We start from the raw sequence: 18,612 nt of genomic DNA, 5'->3' as shown, positions 1-18,612 counted from the left end.
AATGGAGAATCAGTCCCCAGTTGTCCCAGGTTTCAATTCCAAGCCTGGCCAGCATTGTGTGTGTATGTGTGTGTCCCTGGGGCTATTTCAACACCAAATCTATTGTGCACACTCACTGCAAGCAGGCCAATGAAATAAATATTGTACTTTCAATGGAGTGGTTTCTTTGAAAATTTGCGTGAATGAGTGAGGGTTCTTGTGCCATGCCAGTGGATAATCGAATTCTTTGTCTTAGTATGGCCACGTTCTAGTAAGACTGAAAAGCTTCTAAGGTCTAAAATGTGTAATTCCTGATGTATAGCACTAGCCAAGAGTCATAATGCAGGACTATAGTTAAGTATGGCCTAAATTATCATTACATTTTGTATGTAACAGTTATGTTTTCTGTTTTTCAGCAGACTGTTTTTCATAAGGTAGATGTTAACCCCAAACTCCATGTTACTAGTTTTCAGGCTTTATTCACATGCTAGCCTATATACCAACAATGGTCAATAGAAGGTGTTATTGTTATGTAGAGAAATGCAGCTTAGCCATTAATGTATCCACTTAAGCCACTTTTTCCTCATTTCCATTTCAGATATAGGGTAGCCAATCTACAAGCTCATAATAACACATACGCTATGTGAGATTGTATATTGTCAATATTTTATAATTTTTTCTTCTGTCTATAATGGCTCAAAATAGGAATGCCGGGGTTTATTCAAGTGGTTACATCAGAGTGTAAAAATGGACCCTTCAAGAACGGCTTCATTGAGCTGGCACTCACTTTCTTCAACCTTCTCCAAGCCCATCGCTGCTTTCAGCTCAAGTGCTATGACTGGACATTGCGGGATCAAATTACAGGTAAAATTACTTTGATATGATGTAGTGCAAATATATTCTGGTAATAACTTGAATGTTTAACTTAAAAGGTGCAATTGGAAATTGCAAGTGTGGTTGCTGACATGACTATATTCTGCAGCAAGCTAACGGTCATGTGAAGCTCGACCAATACTCCAGCTAGCACCACTCCCATTGATTCCCAATCAAGGTAAAAACCCATTCACAAATAAAGTTTATCTAGAAGAATAAATAAAGTTTCCCCAGGACTAATGTGTTGCCCTGTTGGGCAACCACACTAATGAATGGAAGGTACAAGGCACTAAAATCATTAACCCATTTAGGCCTGAACACATTATGACTTAATATTTTATGCTTTAAATATAAAAAAAATAGCAGATATACAAGCTCACAGTGCGCTGCGAGCTTGTAGATCTGCTATTTTTGAAAAATCGTGAAAATTTGAATTTTGACCCAATTCTATAAGTGTCTTTTGAATCCTAAGATTTTTGGAAAAAACCCTATGTCAGCAATCTGGCCAGCCATCGTCAAAGAAAAGGTCATTTTCACTTAACTGGAGCTCAGTTAGTCTGTTCTTGAGAGACTACTATGTCAGTGGTTCTCAAACCTTTTCATGTGAAGGGCCCCCAAAATGATATTTATTTGGCCACGGACCCACATCTCAAAATATCTAGTTCCAGGGACCACCCAGAAATAGCCTTACATTAAGCCTCACCTGTAGTAGCTTCCGCTTTGATGACGTCTATGTCATCAAAGCGGAAGCTACTACAGGAGAGGCTTAATGTAAGGCTAACACAGAAGCAAAGTTTGAGTTACAAACGTTCGCTTTGAAAATGCATATATTCAAAGATTTGCACACATTTTCACAACTTTTTCAAAAATAGTAGATCTACAAGCTTGCAGCGCGGCTGTGAGCTTGTATATCTGCTATTTTTCACTATGTTAAAGCATTCAATAATTCTAGGCCTGAATGGGTTAATTCTAAAAACCTTAATTGTCCATCCCGATTGTTAAATCAATCAAACAGTGCTTATGATAGGATAGTTTTTTTAATCTTTATCATTTGAGGGCGACATTCTGTTTTTACAAAAATAACAAAAAAGAAAAACCAAGTGTTATTGTCTTTGTGCTGTACAAAGAGTTTGCATGACGAAGCCCCATGGCGATCGTTGGGCAGAGGCATTGCATAATAATCAGCAAAATGGACATCAACACAAGTAAAAACAACGCATTCAAGTAAAAAGTCATCCAATAAAAATTAAGTCACATAAAAAGCTCCTATAGGAATTAAGACTCTTTGCTGGGGTTTCACTTGTCATCAGGGGAGTGAAAACCAAACCAAGACATCAGTAGGGTTATTATAGGCATCAGTAGTGCTAGACAAGGCTTTGCCTGGTGGAACCAGATCACAGGTTGTGCCATACAGTACACTTATTCTGTCTTATAAAGCAGTGAGCTGGTTAACATGTGTTCGGGAAGGTAGGTAGGTCGGTAGAGCGCATGGATTAAAGCAAAACAAAATCTCACGACTGATTAGGGCTGTCACGATTATGACATTTTACATGACTATTAATTGTCACTCAAATAATTGCGATTAACGATTTAATTGTTTTGTTGTCGTTGACAATCACGTTTCTGCTTGGCTATTAGGCTTTGAAGTTGCACATGGCAGATATGACACATAACTTAAATATACAAAGAAATGACTGACTGAATTTTATACTTTGATTGATGGTGGAAATAGCCGATCTACAAGCTCACAATGCGTCGCGATATCCATTACTTCTTTAAAGTGTTTGAAACCATATTAACATTTCTCAACATGGAAACGATTATGATGATTAGGCAAAATAATTGCGATTACCTCAAATAATTGTCATTAGACGATCATGTAATAATTGTGACAGCCCTACGACTGATAAACCTTTCCTAATGTGAGATTTGTGGAACTGCGTGAAAGAAAACAGCCCGTCTAAAAGCTCTCAATGAGTCCCACGCATCGAGAGCTTGTAGATCTATTCTATTTTCACTGTGCAACATGCTTTCATCGAAGACATGCTGCCGTCTACAGAATAGGGAATCCAAATGACTGAAATCAGTCGTGGCGACTGAGGACTTTAATCCATGAGAGCGCTCACCTTTGGAATCGTAAGGTTCTGGGCTCAATCCTGGGCCCCGCCAACTCTGCATTTGACCGGCACGGCTTAAGGGCTTTGCACACAGGCGCGATTTTCAACAATTGCGTTTTTCTTCCGTTTGCTGCATGATTGAAACGCATTGGATTTGGTGTGCAATGCTGTGCGGAATCCGCGCTGCGGATCCAAAAAGGAGTCATAAAATGAGTGATGAGTTTTTACCGCATGCGACAAGACGCACAAATCGAACTGGGTTCGATCGGGGGGAAAAAAACGCACTGCCGCAGCCATCTGCTGCATGGCAAATTCGGAGCCGGTGTACATGAGGTCATAGAGAAAAAAACTAGGGATGTGCCGAAAGCAAAATTCTTGGCCGAAACCGAATACCGAATATTGGAAACATTTGGCCGAAAACCGAATAGCCGAATAATACATGTATATAATTTATTTTGTATTACAAATTTTTGCACCATTGCTGTACCTTTGTTGTAAAGCTACCTGATTATGGCAAAAGACATGATTATGGCAAAACCTACCTGATTATGGCAAAAGACATGATTATGGCAAAACCTAACTTAATAATAATCACCATATGGTTCCATAAAACATTTATTTCTCACTTTTGAATGCACACATAACATATTTATTTTTGTGTAGAATTATGTATTTACTATTGTGTAGTAAATTTGTAATAAAAGACAAATTATGTCTCAAAATATTAACATTCCATATAGTTGAATTATTGCATCATAAAGAAATATCAATGTAATTATTGTTATAAAAAAAAAAAATATATATATATATATATATATATATTTAGGCTATATATATTTGAATATCCTATACATTATTCGGTAGTATTCGGTAGTATTCGGTATTCAGTATTCGGTATTTGGTATTCGGTACTATTCGGTAATAATTATTCGGCTGTAAAATCAAACCGAACCGAAACCGAATATGCGTTTTTTTGGCACTATTCGGCCGAAAATATTCGGTGCCGAATATTCGGTCACATCTCTAAAAAAAACGTGTCTGTGTGCAAAGCCCTTTATGGGTTAACTAATGTTGGTTGAGTGCTGAGAGCGGATGGTACAGCAGGTATGGGCGCTCCGCCTCAGCTATCCATCTCCCAGGTGAGATTGTAAAGGGGATAGACACCCTCGTTGCTAAGCCGATACGGACAATAAGCCACTCGATCGAGATGGTTAATGTTATGATAACCAGCATCACGCGAGTTGAAATGTCAAGTTGCGTTGCATGAGGACTTCTGCAGTGAATAGTCACACATTGAAGGTAAACGCAGAAGGAGTGAGGTTGAATGCAGGACAGCTTTTGGAGAGGTCAACTTCTGGTGCAGACGTCACTCTATAAGGTAATGGTTTTGTTTGGTTTAACTCCCCTGGGTCCCCACGTGAAGCCTGTCTGAAATCTATTAATTTATTTTCTTGTCGCTGGTGGTAACGGTTAGTTCATTGGCAGCTGTGTCGTAATGGCACTTCTCCACACATCTCCTTGGGAACCATCCCCTGATCCGCTCCCCAGCTGAGGGCCAGAACAGAGAGAAGACAAGTCACGTCCAGCCATGTCTCAAGCATGTTCAGTACCTTGCAGTTTCAGGTCAAATTCAATTCAATAGCCACACACTCCACATATCGTCGTTGTCGGGTGGAAACCTTGTATGTCCAAAACCGTTCGTTTTGCATTTATCATTTTAAAAATGATTTAAACTAGTGAAAACAGCCGATCCGCTGTTTTCACTACTTTTGTGCGACAGCCTTGTATGATGAAGCAGGGCTTTACTTTGCAAAAGAACGTACACATTTGAAACTTGGGAGGTACAAGGTTTCCACCCGACAACGACGATATAGAGTTTGGGATACGTTTAAGATTTTAATAGTTACACAAACACAAATTCCTGCAAGCAACTCCAATCCAAACATTCATGATCTTTCATGAAAACGTTTTTTTTCAAATTCAAGGTTTTGTTTTGCTCTTTTGGCTCCGCTATAAACGGATATTACCACCAGTTATCAATTGTTTAAAATCTGCACAATATAATCAGGAATTCAAATATTAATATTAGTTTTCCCCCTGGATATCTGAATTATGTTCTCATTTGATAGTCCTATCATTCAGTTTGTACCTGTAGTTTGATCATCAGCCAAAACCTTATCTCCATACATCCACCATCTGCAGAGGAGAGAAGCAGCAATTAGCATCACTCCAGGAGAGGAGGGGGCAGTGGTGGAAAAAGTGCTCACATTTTTTACTAAAGTAAAGTATCAATACTGCAATGTAGAAGAATGGAATTCAGAATTTACTTGAGTAAAAGTAATTGGTATCAAAATGTGTACCAAAGTACAAAAAGTAGAAAGAACTCATTATAAAACATAATGTATACAAATCTTTTGAAAATAACAGATCTACAAGCTCAATGCGTCACATGGCGACATATTGTTAGCTTGTAGATCGGCTTGAAGTGGGTAATGTTTGTAATTATAATCAAAACTTACAAAGTAACTAGTAAATCAAGTTCTCAAATAATTGTCGAGGAGTAAAAGTATAATATTTGCCTCTGAGATGTAGTGAAGTAGAAGTACTAAAAACAGGAAATACTCCAGTAAAGTAAAACCACCTCATAATGGTACAATACTTGAGTAAACTTAGTACTTAGTTACTTTACAGTTACAACACTGGGAGGGGGAATAAATATTCTAGACCTTTAACTCTCAATACATTTTTTACAATCATCCCGTACATGCATGTCTTCATTCCTCCAAAACGTTTTTAATTCATAATTTCTTCAACAGGGGGTCCGGGAAACCTAGGGGGTCCTCAAAGTTACTACAGGGGGGCCGCCAAATCTTTGAGTGATTGGATTGTATGGTTAAATGTCAAATGATTACAGTTTACAGTTTACAGTTTAGGCATTTAGCAGACGCTTTTAATCCAAAGCGACTTACAATAAGCAGATACAAAACATCACAAGATAATATGTCAGTACATCAACAGCAATATAACAAGTGCAAATGGATATCTATCTAGAAAAAAACACAATATAATCAAAGTTCTAAAAAAAACTAAAAACAAATGCTAACTATCTTCATGTATGGTCATTGATTTTCTGTAGTGCTAAGGGTTTAGGTGGAGTCTGAAGAGGTGAGTCTTCAGTCCACGGCGAAAGCTAGCGAGTGAGTCCGTTGTTCTAAGTGCGACAGGGAGTTTATTCCACAACTTGGGGGCCAGGAGGGCAAACTGTCTCGGACGAGTGGATTTTTGCCCTGGAGTTTTTAGCGAAAATCCACTGTAAATGTCAAATGATTCTGATGACAAGTCTACAAAGCTATCCATGTAATCTAAAAAAAGGTTGAGTGGGGGTCCCTCCCTGCTTCATTTCTCTCTCAGCTAGGGGGTCCTTGGCCTGAGGAACGCTGAAGACCCCTTGCAATAGAGAGTATAACGACACACCGCCTGCATTCGTTCTCCGGTGGACTTACTTGGTTCCTCGTGTGGCCAGGATGGTGTCCCCCTTGTTGAGTGGGATCCTGGGCTCCTCGGTGCAGGGGGTCCTGAAGAACGTGTGGAGACCCTTACTGATGGGACAGCAGGCTCCGTTGTAGTCCTCCACCGCCCGGTACTGGACCTGCTGTATGGTGGAGTCCAAACAACAAACGCCTGCTTATTCTACTGCTCTAGGATTGCATGATTTAACCCATTTAGGCCTAGAATTATTGACTGCTTGTAGATCTGCTATTTTTGAAAAAGTCGTGAAAATGTGTGCAAATCTTTGAATATAATGTATTTTCAAAGCAAACGTTTGTAACTCAAATTTTGCTTCTGGGGGGGTCCCTGGAACTAAATATTTTGAGATGGGGGTCCGTGGCCAAATAAATGTCATTTTGGGGGTCCTTCACATGAAAAGGTTTGAGAACCACTGACATAGTAGTCTCTCGAGAACAGATTAACTGAGATCCATTGAAGTGAAAAGGACCTTTTCTTTGACGATGGCTGGCCAGATTGCTGACATAGAAACATAGGTTTTTCAAAAAACCTTAGAAGGATTCAAAAGACACTTATAGAATCGTGTCAAAATTCAAATTTCCACGATTTTTCAAAAATAGCAGATCTACAAGCTCGCAGCGCGGCACTCGGTGCCGCGCTGTGAGCTTATCTGCTATTTTTCAATTGTTAAAGCATAAAATAATGATACACAAAACGTGTGCCCGTTCTAAATGGGTTAAAGAAAAGGAGAAAAAAAAAGCTGACATTTTATGACCGTTCCTTACAAATGTGAAGCAGTGAAATTATATTAAAATGCAGTTAGTTATAAGGAACTATAATACACAGTACATGTTCTTAGGCTGCTGAATTAAACGGGGTCTATATAAAAGTATTATCAAAATACACAATTAACTCTATAAGAGTCCCACACTTCCACTGAACTCAACTCTTTAAGCCGTGACATCATTTTGTAGGCAGAGGAGAATCTGCCCCCAGAGCATTTTCTGTCCCTCGCTATTTTCAACAGATCCGAGACAAAAATAACGACTAAAGTATAATTCTAACACTTTCCTTTCAACAACAAAGAGAAGAAAAATGTGTAAATAGTAAAAATAGTAAAAAGATTCACGGAAACTGGGGGCAGAAATTCTCCTCTGCCTACAAAATGATGTCATACTTAACAGCCCCAATGTGCTTGGCTGATGTCTTGTGGCTCAGCACTGCCCTCGTGTGGTACAGTCCAAACACAGCAGGTACTTACACTTCTAACTCGCTTGTCAGCTTTCTGCTTCAGCTGCTCAATCTGTTGGGAGCAGAGAAACAACATGAACAGTGAACAGAGTTTTAAAGACTGGTCAGCATTACCTTGGAGCAGAAGCAATACTTGCAGTTGTTGTATACATTACAGAGCGTGTCAAGATAATTAGGCAGACTTTACTGGTGGACAGGCCTGCCTCCTGTGGCAGTTCACTATCTACTGAACTATGGCCTGGTTTGAGACACACCCATGGAAAGAAACAGCACAGTGTGCATTCATAAAGCAGGACGGGGACGGGTGCTATTAATCAGGGGTGTAGCACCAAATTCTGGGCCCTGGGTACAAGGATTCACTGCGGGCCCCCCATGAATGTTTTTCATAGGGATTTAACCCATTTAGACTGGGCATTATTTATTACACATTACTTTGTGATGTAACTATTGAAAAATAGGGATCAATTTACCTTTTATTTGTCGAGCTGCATATCCGGTGCCATTTAAACCCTTTATAATTGGTAAAACTGACCTGGAAATAATGTATTTAATACAGTCTTTTTTTTCAATCTCTACCAAATCTCTTTGCCAAAAAATAGCCGGTCTAAAAGCTCACAATATCATAACATCAAATCACAATTTCTTTGGTCACAATAATAATGACATGAAGCGTTCATATCGTCCCATCCCTGCTCCAGATCCTAACCCGGGCCACACAGACAGAAGTCCACCCAGGGGCGTCACACCAAATTCTGGGCCCTGGGTACAAGGATTCACTGCGGGCCCCCCGTGAATGTTAACTATTGAAAAATAGCAGATAAACAAGCTCACAGCTGCGAGCTTGTATATCTGCTATTTTTGAAAAATCGTGAAAATTTGTGCAAGAACCCTATGTCAAGGACCCCCAAGATGATATGTATTTGGCCACGGACCCCGATCTCAAAATATTTAGTTCCAGGGACCCCCCAGAAGCAAAATTTGAGTTACAAATGTTCACTTAAAAATTACATATATATTCAAAGATTTGCGCACATTTTCACGACTTTTACAAAAATAGCAGATCTACAAGCTCGCAGCGCGGCACTCGGTGCCGCGCTGTGAGCTTGTATATCTGCTATTTTTCAATAGTTAAAGTTACTAGGGCCCCTCCACCACCTTGGGCCCTGGTAACTCAGTCCCACTTTCCTAGCCCTTGTGACGCCCCTGAGTCCACCTACGGTTAAGGTGTGCTGGTGACACTTGGGATGGACGGGCCACGTGGTGCCGTCCCCTCGGGGCGTCCCCGACCAGGTGAAGACCTGCTTGATGTTCTCCCAGCGGCCGCCCAGGTCGTAGGGGAACATAAACTCCTCCCCTGTTTGGTAGTACTGGATTCTATCTTTGGCCTGCCGGGGACAAAGGGACCAGGTGATGAGTGGACAGAAGGGACAGACGGAGGGGGCATGATGAGAGGAGGGAGGAACAAAGAGGGGGAGGAGGGCAAAGAAAGAGGATTTATGAAAAAGGAGGAAAGCAAAAGGGTGTGATCCAGTGTGAAATGTCATGCGTGCTGTTATAGAGCTGATACACTATTATTACATAACACAGTGGTTCTCAACCTCTTCAAGGCCACAACCCCCCTGATATAATTATATTTGAACTATATTATATTTGAAATTATTTTTTGGGGGGGTCCCCAGATGATTAGCTTAATTTGTAACATTGTTTTCTCACTCAACAGTAAAAAAAAAAAAAAAAAAAAAAAAAAAAAACAACAAAGGGTATATGTACATTTCTAAAGTGATAATTTAAGGACTTTTTAATATACCTCTAAAATGACAAATTAAACATTGGCCAAATTGTCAAATACTGGAGGCAGACTGGGGGTCCCCAGTTAAAATATTTTGGGGATCGCGTCCCGAAAAGGTTGAGAACCACTGATCTAAAAGCTCACAACATTGTGAGCTTTGGCCAAAGAGATTTGGTGTAAAAGCAGGAGGCTTAATATAGAGACCCTGGGGGACTCCAGTCAACTATGAATACAGGGATTAAGCGGCTATGTGTCTGTGTGGTTCAGCAGGTTCTCATAGGGAACAAACTCAACACAGACATAATTTATGCTCACCTTTTCCTCAATCCAGGCTTCGATCGAGGTCTTGTTACGAATTATGACTTTCATCTGTGGAGGAGAGTCCGATTAAAAACCTTAAAATAATTTCTCCTAAAAAATAAATAAATACAAAAACACGTTTTTGAATCCATTCTATTTTACCAATGAATTGCTTTTCCTCTGCAAAGTATACCCAGCAAGCACGGTCAAGACCGGGACCAATCAGTGACGTCTCGATTGGGGCCAGATCAGGTCAAACCATCACTAGTCAGATCTGGCCTAGAATATCACCTGATTTCAACCAACATAAATCATGCCCACGAAAACGGACATCCTGGATTAATCAGAGAGGGTCCGATCGAGGCCAGATAAATATAACTAGTCAGATATGTCCCAGAATATAACCTTACATATTTCAACTAACATTACAAAAAATAACAATAATCCTGTCAAACAAAAAAGTCCAAATGACGTGTTGGTAATGATCATCCCCATATGGGCTGTGATCTGGCCTAGTTCTGAACGTCACTGGAGTCACCGGAGGACGTTATCATAATGTCATCATGACGTCATTTGGCTATGGAGTAAACATATTTTATTAATATCACAGGCTCCACAGTGCCCACAGCTTAAGAGGCTTACCTGTATGAAGAACAGCATGCCAACGGCGATGGTGGTACCCAGTGCCAAGCCTAAGGCAAAGAGCGTGGCAGCGAAGGCGGGTACACTGAATGGCATGAGGGGCTGGAAGCGTCGCACAGCACTCATGTCTATCTTCACAGTGCTCCAGCCAAAGGAGATCTGGGTGGAAGCAAATCAAGCCGTTTGTACAGTCGGTTTACAATCAGGACTAAGCCATGATTAGATTTGGTACAATAAAAACACTGTTGATTTAAGATGAAGCATTTTGTAGCAAAATATTAATACATAGGTACGACTCTACAAAGTTGTACACATTATACAAATCTCAGAACACTTCAAAACATCCAATCTCAGAAAACCACACTAGATTTAATGTTAAGACTAACAGTATGATCGGTTTATCAGGGCCGACACAGACAATTCATCTAATTTCAGACTTTGCTCATACTTAACATATGCACAATGTTGTTATTATTAGTGTCTGGTCAAGCATCCATGCAGTATTTCACACATCATCACACAAATGGCTTTGCACATCCAACATTAAATTTCAAACAACCGTCACAACAACTCCAGTGGGGCAATAAACTGTACCTCGACAAAAGCTTGCAAGCCACCTAGAAGAGCATTATCCACAATGACCAAACATAAAGAAATCACAAGTTATTACGGTATTTAAATAGGTCATTTAAGGAAATGGACACAAAACCTTTATATTCTGAAAAACCTTCTTCAAAAGTCTGAAAGGATTAGATAGAGTACCATTATAAGTATTTCTCTTTAACAACAATGGCAACGGGTGACTGCATGGCCTAGCTTACGGCTAGCATACCACTAGCTGTAAATTAGTCCACTCCGTTCACAAGTACAGATTCAAATGACAGCCAGGGCACATAACCATTCATTTTCATGGAGGCTTATCCAGAGTGACAAGTGCAAAATCATTTAGCCCTTTGACTTTGAACTCTCCAAAGTCACAACTGTTGCACATCAAGACACCGTCCTGAAAGGAGCCAGGTGAACACAGGCTCTGTCTCTCAAAGGCACAGCAGTAGCGGACATTTTCTGGTTCCTTCTTTCCAGACCCCATTCATTTTTGATTCATGACCATAAAACTCTTGATTCTATGAGAAAAGGTGAAATAAATATTATTTATATGATACTGTATGCTATATTTAATAAATACCCTTTGTTATGCAGTTCTATTTTATTTTTCTTTCCACAGAATACAATGTTTTATGGTCATGATGAATCACCAGGATCCAGGATGGCTTGAGTCTAGGTTTAAAACAATTGATGATATAAATATTTTTTTTAAATCTCCATGGGAAAAATGAACGGGATCTGGATCGATGGAAGCAGAAAATGGCTGCGCCGCGCCGCCACCGCTATGCCCTATATTCTGTGATTGATTGAATACTTTGACGATTCCTGAAAGGTATAGGCAGTACATTGAGTTAAAAGCGTGCCTAATGGATGACACAAAAAGCCAGTGGCTTGCTTCCATTCATTGTGGTTCATTAAACAACTGGACAAAGCAACAGTGTCACAAAAACAATAACAGTATAGAATATCAATATATACAGATTTCAATTCATGTGTGATATGTGTGCATGTGTGTTTGTCAGCGTGGCATCTATACCAGTGGTTCCCAAACCTTTTTAGCCCGTGACCCAAAAGAGAGATTAGACCTTTATCCGAACTAGTGAAAAGGTACCATACAATGTGCTATTAACTCCCAAAGTAGTTCGGGAAAGGCATCAAAAGAGTAAATTTATTACATTTGTTGTCTAATTTATGAAATTTCTTCGATTTAAATTTCATTTGTTAATGAAAATCTTAGCTTTTTGGGGAATGTTTTTTGAAAATGTGTCGGCAACCCACAGATGGATCCCGACCCAGTGCTTGGGAAACTTGGGAAATGCCATACTAGGGCATTCACCAAATATTCTAATATCAAAGTCACTATTCAAAGTTTTTCACCGAAGTCGACTATTCGCTTATTTATTTATTTTTTTATTTTTTCTCTTAAAAATATATATAGTATAAAGCTTGGCGAGATAGGAAGTCATAAGAATGAGTTGTTAATGCCCCTGGTGGATGAATTTGTTAATGCTCTATACCAGGGGTTCTCAAACCTTTTTAGGCTGTGACCCCCAAAATAAACATATTTGAACTGGGGACCCCCACCCTGACAAGCACTTGGAATTGTAGTTATTACATGTAATGTGACTCGGTTCCGCAGATAAATGTTGTGAAAATAGCAGATCTACATGCTCACAACGCCCGTTGTGAGCATGTAGATCGGCTATTTTCACAATGTTCGCCTCTTGCTTACTTAATATTTGACAGTTTGGACAGTCCTGTCGAATATTCGACTATTCGAATACATTGAGGTCGAATAATTCGAATACTAAAAATCACTATTCGTGAATGCCCTACTCCATACTGACCCTCTCATAGAGCTGAGTGTACATGGTCATGATGAAGATGATGTACTGACCCTCTCATAGAGCTGAGTGTACATGGTCATGATGAAGATGATGTACTGACCCTCTCATAGAGCTGAGTGTACATGGTCATGATGAAGATGATGTACTGACCCTCTCATAGAGCTGAGTGTACATGGTCATGATGAAGATGAAAGCAGCGTGGGAGCAGCCCAGCGGAGCCAGCAGCAGGAAGCTGGTGAAGTAGGCGTGGTTCTGGTGACCGCAGCAGTTGTTGATCCAGGGACAGTGATGGTCCATCTTCATCACACACCTGGAGGACAGGAGAAAGGGAAGGAATGCGCTGTTTATTATAAGCATTAACCACTAACTGTGAGACTGACACTCCAACTAGAGACGATTTATGTTTTCTTTAACGTACCCAAAATAGGGACACCAGGGTTAATGCAGTTAAAATCTGCTCTAGTCCAGGCGTTTCGGGCAGGAATAGGGTGGAATCGTGCACTTTATGATAGAAGCATGAAATCTGGCACACAGAACATGCCATAAGGAACATTTTGGCTATAGGGCCATCGCAGATTTGTTTTGGGAAACTTGTGGGAGCCAATCAAAAAAAATGTTTGAAAAAAAAAAAAAAAAAAAAAATGTTTTTCTTCAAAAACGGCCGTCGCTGACATCAGCGACGGCAGCAAATCTGGACAGCCTGTTTTGAGAACCCGTGGGATGCTTTTAACCTCCGCCTTCCCAAAACCAGAGAAAGACACAACGGTCAGAAATGGGACTTTGTGAGGATAGAAGGTGCTAGTGGGACCCCAAAAAAAGGTTTTAAAATAGGAAAAGTGACATTTCATGGTGTATCACCTTTAAGTAGCATTTGAGGGGTCAAACTAGGTGTTTTTCGGGATTTTGATTCCAATGCAAGCATTTGTTTTGCAGGAAAAACATTCCTTGGGCTAAAAACGGACCCCATAAAACTATGGTTTAGTGATGAGTCATCACTTTTCACAGTTTTTGGCGGCTGTTTCTCGGAAAGGAATGTTTTTTCATGCAAAACTAATGCTTGCATTGGATTCAGAATCCCGAAAAACACCTAGTTTGACCCCTTATATGCTACTTAAAGCATATATATTTTTTTGTAGTATTGTACTGTATAGTAGTCTATGAGAGCCCAACTTTGATTGGCTCCCACAAGTTTCCCAAGACAAATCTGCGATGGCCCTATAGCCAAACATATTCCATATGGCATGTTCTTTTTTTCTTTTGATTTTCACATTGAGAAATAAATTGTACAAATATAGATGTCTTCCCCCCCCCCCCCCCCCATCCCAAACACACTCATGGCAGTACAAAATCAACATGATTTAAAGGAATAACAAATTACAGAAACATACAATAAAAACAATAGAAATAAATACCAACTAAAATAAAAAGGCAAATACAAATTAAATAAAATGAAATACAATGTACAATATCTCTACTACAGTTCCAACTTCCCTACCCTACAACTGCTCTTTTGAACTATTATTCCACAGCTTCTTCAATGTTTCCATTATGCATGAAATCTAAAAACCTCTCCCAGATCTTATAGAATGCAGCAGGTTTCTTAATTACATATGTTAGTTTCTCGTATGCTAGACTGGAAGATAAATTCCTCAACCAAAATCCAATCGTGGGGGCATTGACATTCTTCCAACATTATGCGATTGAGCGTCTGGCCTCAAGTAGGCAGATATCAATCATTATCTTTTCTTTATTTTTTAGTGCACAGGTTAGTGGGTAAATACTGAGTATACATAATTTAGGACAGAGAGGAACTATCACTGACGTGATTTGAGATATATACCGCACCACCGATCTCCAGAATGATTTAACTTTCCCACATTCCCACAAGCAATGGAATAGGGTACCTTTATGTTCACTACACTTATAACATGTATCTGTAAAGTTAGGATTTAACTGTGTGCCAAATGTCATGCTTCTATCATAAAGTGCACGATTTTTGCCTGAAACGCTCTGACTACTCTTGGATATCTATGTTTTTCCCCCACCGGCCCATGATTTTCTGCTTCTATTTGCTCTGTACGGCAGTTAAATTAAAAAGAGAAACGTCGTTTCCATACTGATAAGTGCTTATTTTCTTCATTCTTCTCATACACCAACTAATTAGCATTCGTTGACAACGTGAGGCAGTGGTAGGAAAGTGGTGAATGGTGTTGAATTTCGTCAAAATGAACCTGGCCCCAACAGTGTTAGGCTACCTGTTACACTTGCGACAGTGGTGGGACCTGGGAGCCTTGTAGCCTTGGCACACTCTGCAGAACTGGAGGTATTGTAATTCTTGTTGGTTCTCCTGTTGAGCCAAAGAAAAGAAAGTCAAATGCCTGTAATTCTTGTTTGGTTCTTCTGTTGAGCCAAAGAAAAGAAAGTCAAATGCCTTGAAAAACAAAAGGTCCTTTTTGACAAGCATCCTATGATTCAAGATTCAAAGATGTGTTTTTCTCCAGCAGATGTACATGCTCACAATGTTTTGTCAGCTATTTTCGGTTGTAGTATAACTCAGCGGTTCCCAAAGTCATGACCAATAAAAATGTGTCCGTTACCCACAAATGTGTCCCAACCCGCTATTTGGGAAACAGTGGTATAATCAGGGGTTCCCAAACTTTTTTGTCTCAGGGCACCCCATAAATATATATATTTTTTTTTTCAGCACCGTTGTCGGGTGGAAACCTTGTATGTCCAAAACTGTTCGTTTTGTTTTATCATCTATAAAATGTACTAAACTAGTGAAAACAGCCGATCTACAAGCACACAACGCCTTGCGATGTGCTTGTAGATTGGCTGTTTTCACTAGTTTTGTGCGACAGTCTTGTATGATTTACCAAAAGACGTTCACATTTGAAATTTGGAGTAGTTGGAGATACAAGGTTTCTGCCCCACAATGACGATATTTTAGTGATTATGTTGTGAGGAAAACGTTGAGATAATAGCCATTTTGGTTAGAACTGACTGAAAATAACTTTGTACTTCAAGTTTAAAATGATACTAAATATTTGTTTCAAGTGTCCATATAAATTCCAAATATTATCGAATGATCTCGCGGCACCCCTGGACTGCTGTCCCGTCACCCACTTTGAAAACCCCTGTTATAATAAAAAAAAAAAAATGCTAACAAAAGGTTATCTCTTTCTGCCTCGGTACTTACTGGTGTCCATCCTAGAGGGATGTACCCGGGTCCGACGAACATGGCATTGAAGTAGTTATAGAGGATGAGGACGGACCAGTTGATGAGCATGATGAAGTTAATGCTTCCTCCCGTGGTGTCCAGGGGCCAGTACCATATGATGGAGTCCAGGATGGCCATGGTGGAACACACAGCGATGACAGACAGAGCTATCACCGGACCCCAGTGGCACAACCTCCGCACCTCATGGAGGTTCTCAAAAGTCACAATGGCTGACAGGAAATTCATTTATTTTTCCTTTTCCCCCCCACAAGGATATATAGTAATAATTGGGCGAGTTCCTGAAATGTAAATGACACTGTCGTGGCTGTTTGCTACTTTCTTCGACTGCTATCTGCTCGCACAGTCAACGTAGGCGTCGCACATCTTCTCTCTGGTCTTCTGGACACCCGGCGGCTGGCTGGGCTGCGAGTCATAGAGGCGCTCTGTGTCCGGCTGTTCCTTGCGGTGGTGGAAAGTAGCATTCTCTCTGGGTGATCCTGGGGGTGCACTATCCCTGTGACCGGTGCACCATCCCCATCTATGAGACCAACAAACAAAGGAGAACAGACTTTGATATAGGATGCACAATGAATATATCAGCCATATGATATCAGTATTGGGCGATTCATACGTATCCAGAAGTCCCAATATACTTAGTCGTACTTCCTATTTTGCGGCTGTAGGCTATTCAAAAAGAGCCGCGAGGAGCTAAACATGGGTGTAGACACTTGTATGAATAATCCAGGTCCACAGCAGTCACAGCCTTTGACCATTTAATTCTCCACAAAACAGAAAATATAACAGTTCCCAGCACACTATTATACTACCATTGATGTTATTTGTTTGCGTTTGATGCGGTCAACAGAAATTATCGCTCCCACGCTCACCCCCTCTCCGTCCAAATTCCCAAACTACTGGTGCCCAGGTAATTAACGTGGCAGTGCCCCAGCTCCGGTGCCCACGCCCACCACCATCGCAGTGCCCAAGCTGACGATCAAAGGTGCATCTATTCATGTCAATAATAAAACACCAGACCTTACATTTAAGTCATTCTGGCTCCTACACTTCCCAAAGACGATATACAAGCTCATGACTCGCATTGCGAGCTTGTAGATCAGCTATTTTTTAAATATTAAGGTTTCCAAATCATCTGTATTAGGCAGATGAAAATTATTCACAATATTTCATGTTAAGTGTTCAGAGGCCTAAATAAAATCAGGTCACAAGCAGTTTATTATTTAAATCTGCGTCTTCTGCACATAACATCACAGTTACAGTATAACAACAGCAATTGTATTTATACTATACAATGAGTTTATTTTGCTTAAATATAGCCACCCTATCTTCTGTCATAATAAACATTAACCTTGAATGAAAGGAATCCAACCAATAGCTCTTCTCTGGTAGCCTAGTAAACTAGACTCATCCTGCCTTCACTTCTCTGTACATTGGCCACTGCTGGCTGCTAACACCAATCCTAGAAATGTATTAAGATTAAATGAATAAATTAGGCTGACAGCTCTAACAGTGACGTCAATGTGGATTACATTTACATGTGACTGTGTTACTAACTTTGTGAGGCAACTGTCTGGAGCACTTGCTGTGCTGAGAATAGATTCCTTCCAGCTAATGAATCCTCACGTCCATTCAGATCAAATCATCAGCCCAGACCAGAGTCATGTGAGGAAGGTAGCAATCAGTATCTACCCATACACATAACACAGATGAAGCTTGGAAAATCAAACCCAGATCAGAGTATTTACTTAGTCCATTGGTTCTCAAACTTTTTCATGTCACAGACCCCCAAATTGACAATTATTAGCCTGCGGACCCTCTTTTGAAAAGATATACCAGGGACCCCCATAAGAGAAGATTTGTACAGCTCTAGAAGTGATTCTCAACCCCCAGTTTGACATGCATTGACCCCCATTAAATGGCATTTCTATCTCTGGGATCCCAATTTATATTGTAAAAGCAATGATAATTAAACTCAGAGTGCACAAATAGGGTCCATTTGTACACTCTCTGAGTTACAGACCCATAAGGTTTCATTTGCTTCCTGTCTATGATTTAGCTGTGGACCCCCAGGAACTCCCTCAATTAAGGACACCTGGGGGTCCCCGGACCCCATTTTGAGAACGACTCTCTTGTTGACTGACTGACTCACCACCACCCATCATCATCATCATCAGCACCAGCAAGCAACAACCAAAGCAGCTAAGCTAGTTAGCGAATCCTGGCTAGCATTGCTTGTCGCCAGTTTAACGTTTCTGCCAAACCGCTCCATAGAAAACGTGAGAGTAACGTATAGTACATCTTGCGGGTTAAATACAAGCTAACTGGCACGACTAGGAGTTCAGATTCATTGATCAATCCACTAGCTGTCACTTTAAATAAACCAACCTGGACACTTCCTTGCTTTTTGCTTTCAACTCCTCGGTGACGAAAACCCGGAACGTTTCTCATTCTGAGCATCGCGAG

General features: G+C 40.3%; 1 protein-coding gene across 2 annotated transcripts; it reads right to left on the bottom strand.

Moving 5' to 3' along the window:
- Positions 1-1,913: 1,913 nt before the first annotated feature.
- zdhhc6 (zDHHC palmitoyltransferase 6) lies at positions 1,914-18,583 on the bottom strand. Of its 2 annotated transcripts, none has more exons than XM_080747900.1 (11): positions 18,535-18,583; positions 16,111-16,669; positions 15,167-15,258; positions 13,062-13,221; positions 10,459-10,617; positions 9,832-9,885; positions 8,945-9,112; positions 7,738-7,779; positions 6,473-6,621; positions 5,119-5,165; positions 1,914-4,517 (listed from the first exon to the last, which is right to left on the bottom strand). In XM_080747900.1, exons 2-11 carry the CDS (start codon positions 16,375-16,377, stop codon positions 4,408-4,410), a joined length of 1,248 nt encoding a protein of 415 aa, XP_080604026.1. In that variant the 5' UTR covers positions 16,378-16,669; positions 18,535-18,583; the 3' UTR covers positions 1,914-4,407. The 2 variants fall into 2 exon arrangements, with proteins under 2 accessions (XP_080604026.1, XP_080604027.1); XM_080747901.1 differs by having other exon boundaries at positions 6,473-6,618.
- Positions 18,584-18,612: the final 29 nt, after the last annotated feature.

The sequence above is a fragment of the Nannobrachium achirus genome, assembly GCF_963921795.1.
Source record: "Nannobrachium achirus genome assembly, chromosome: 18".
NCBI lineage: Eukaryota > Metazoa > Chordata > Actinopteri > Myctophiformes > Myctophidae > Nannobrachium > Nannobrachium achirus.
The sequence above is the reverse complement of the archived record's forward strand: the minus strand, read 5'-3'. Positions and strand labels throughout refer to the sequence as shown.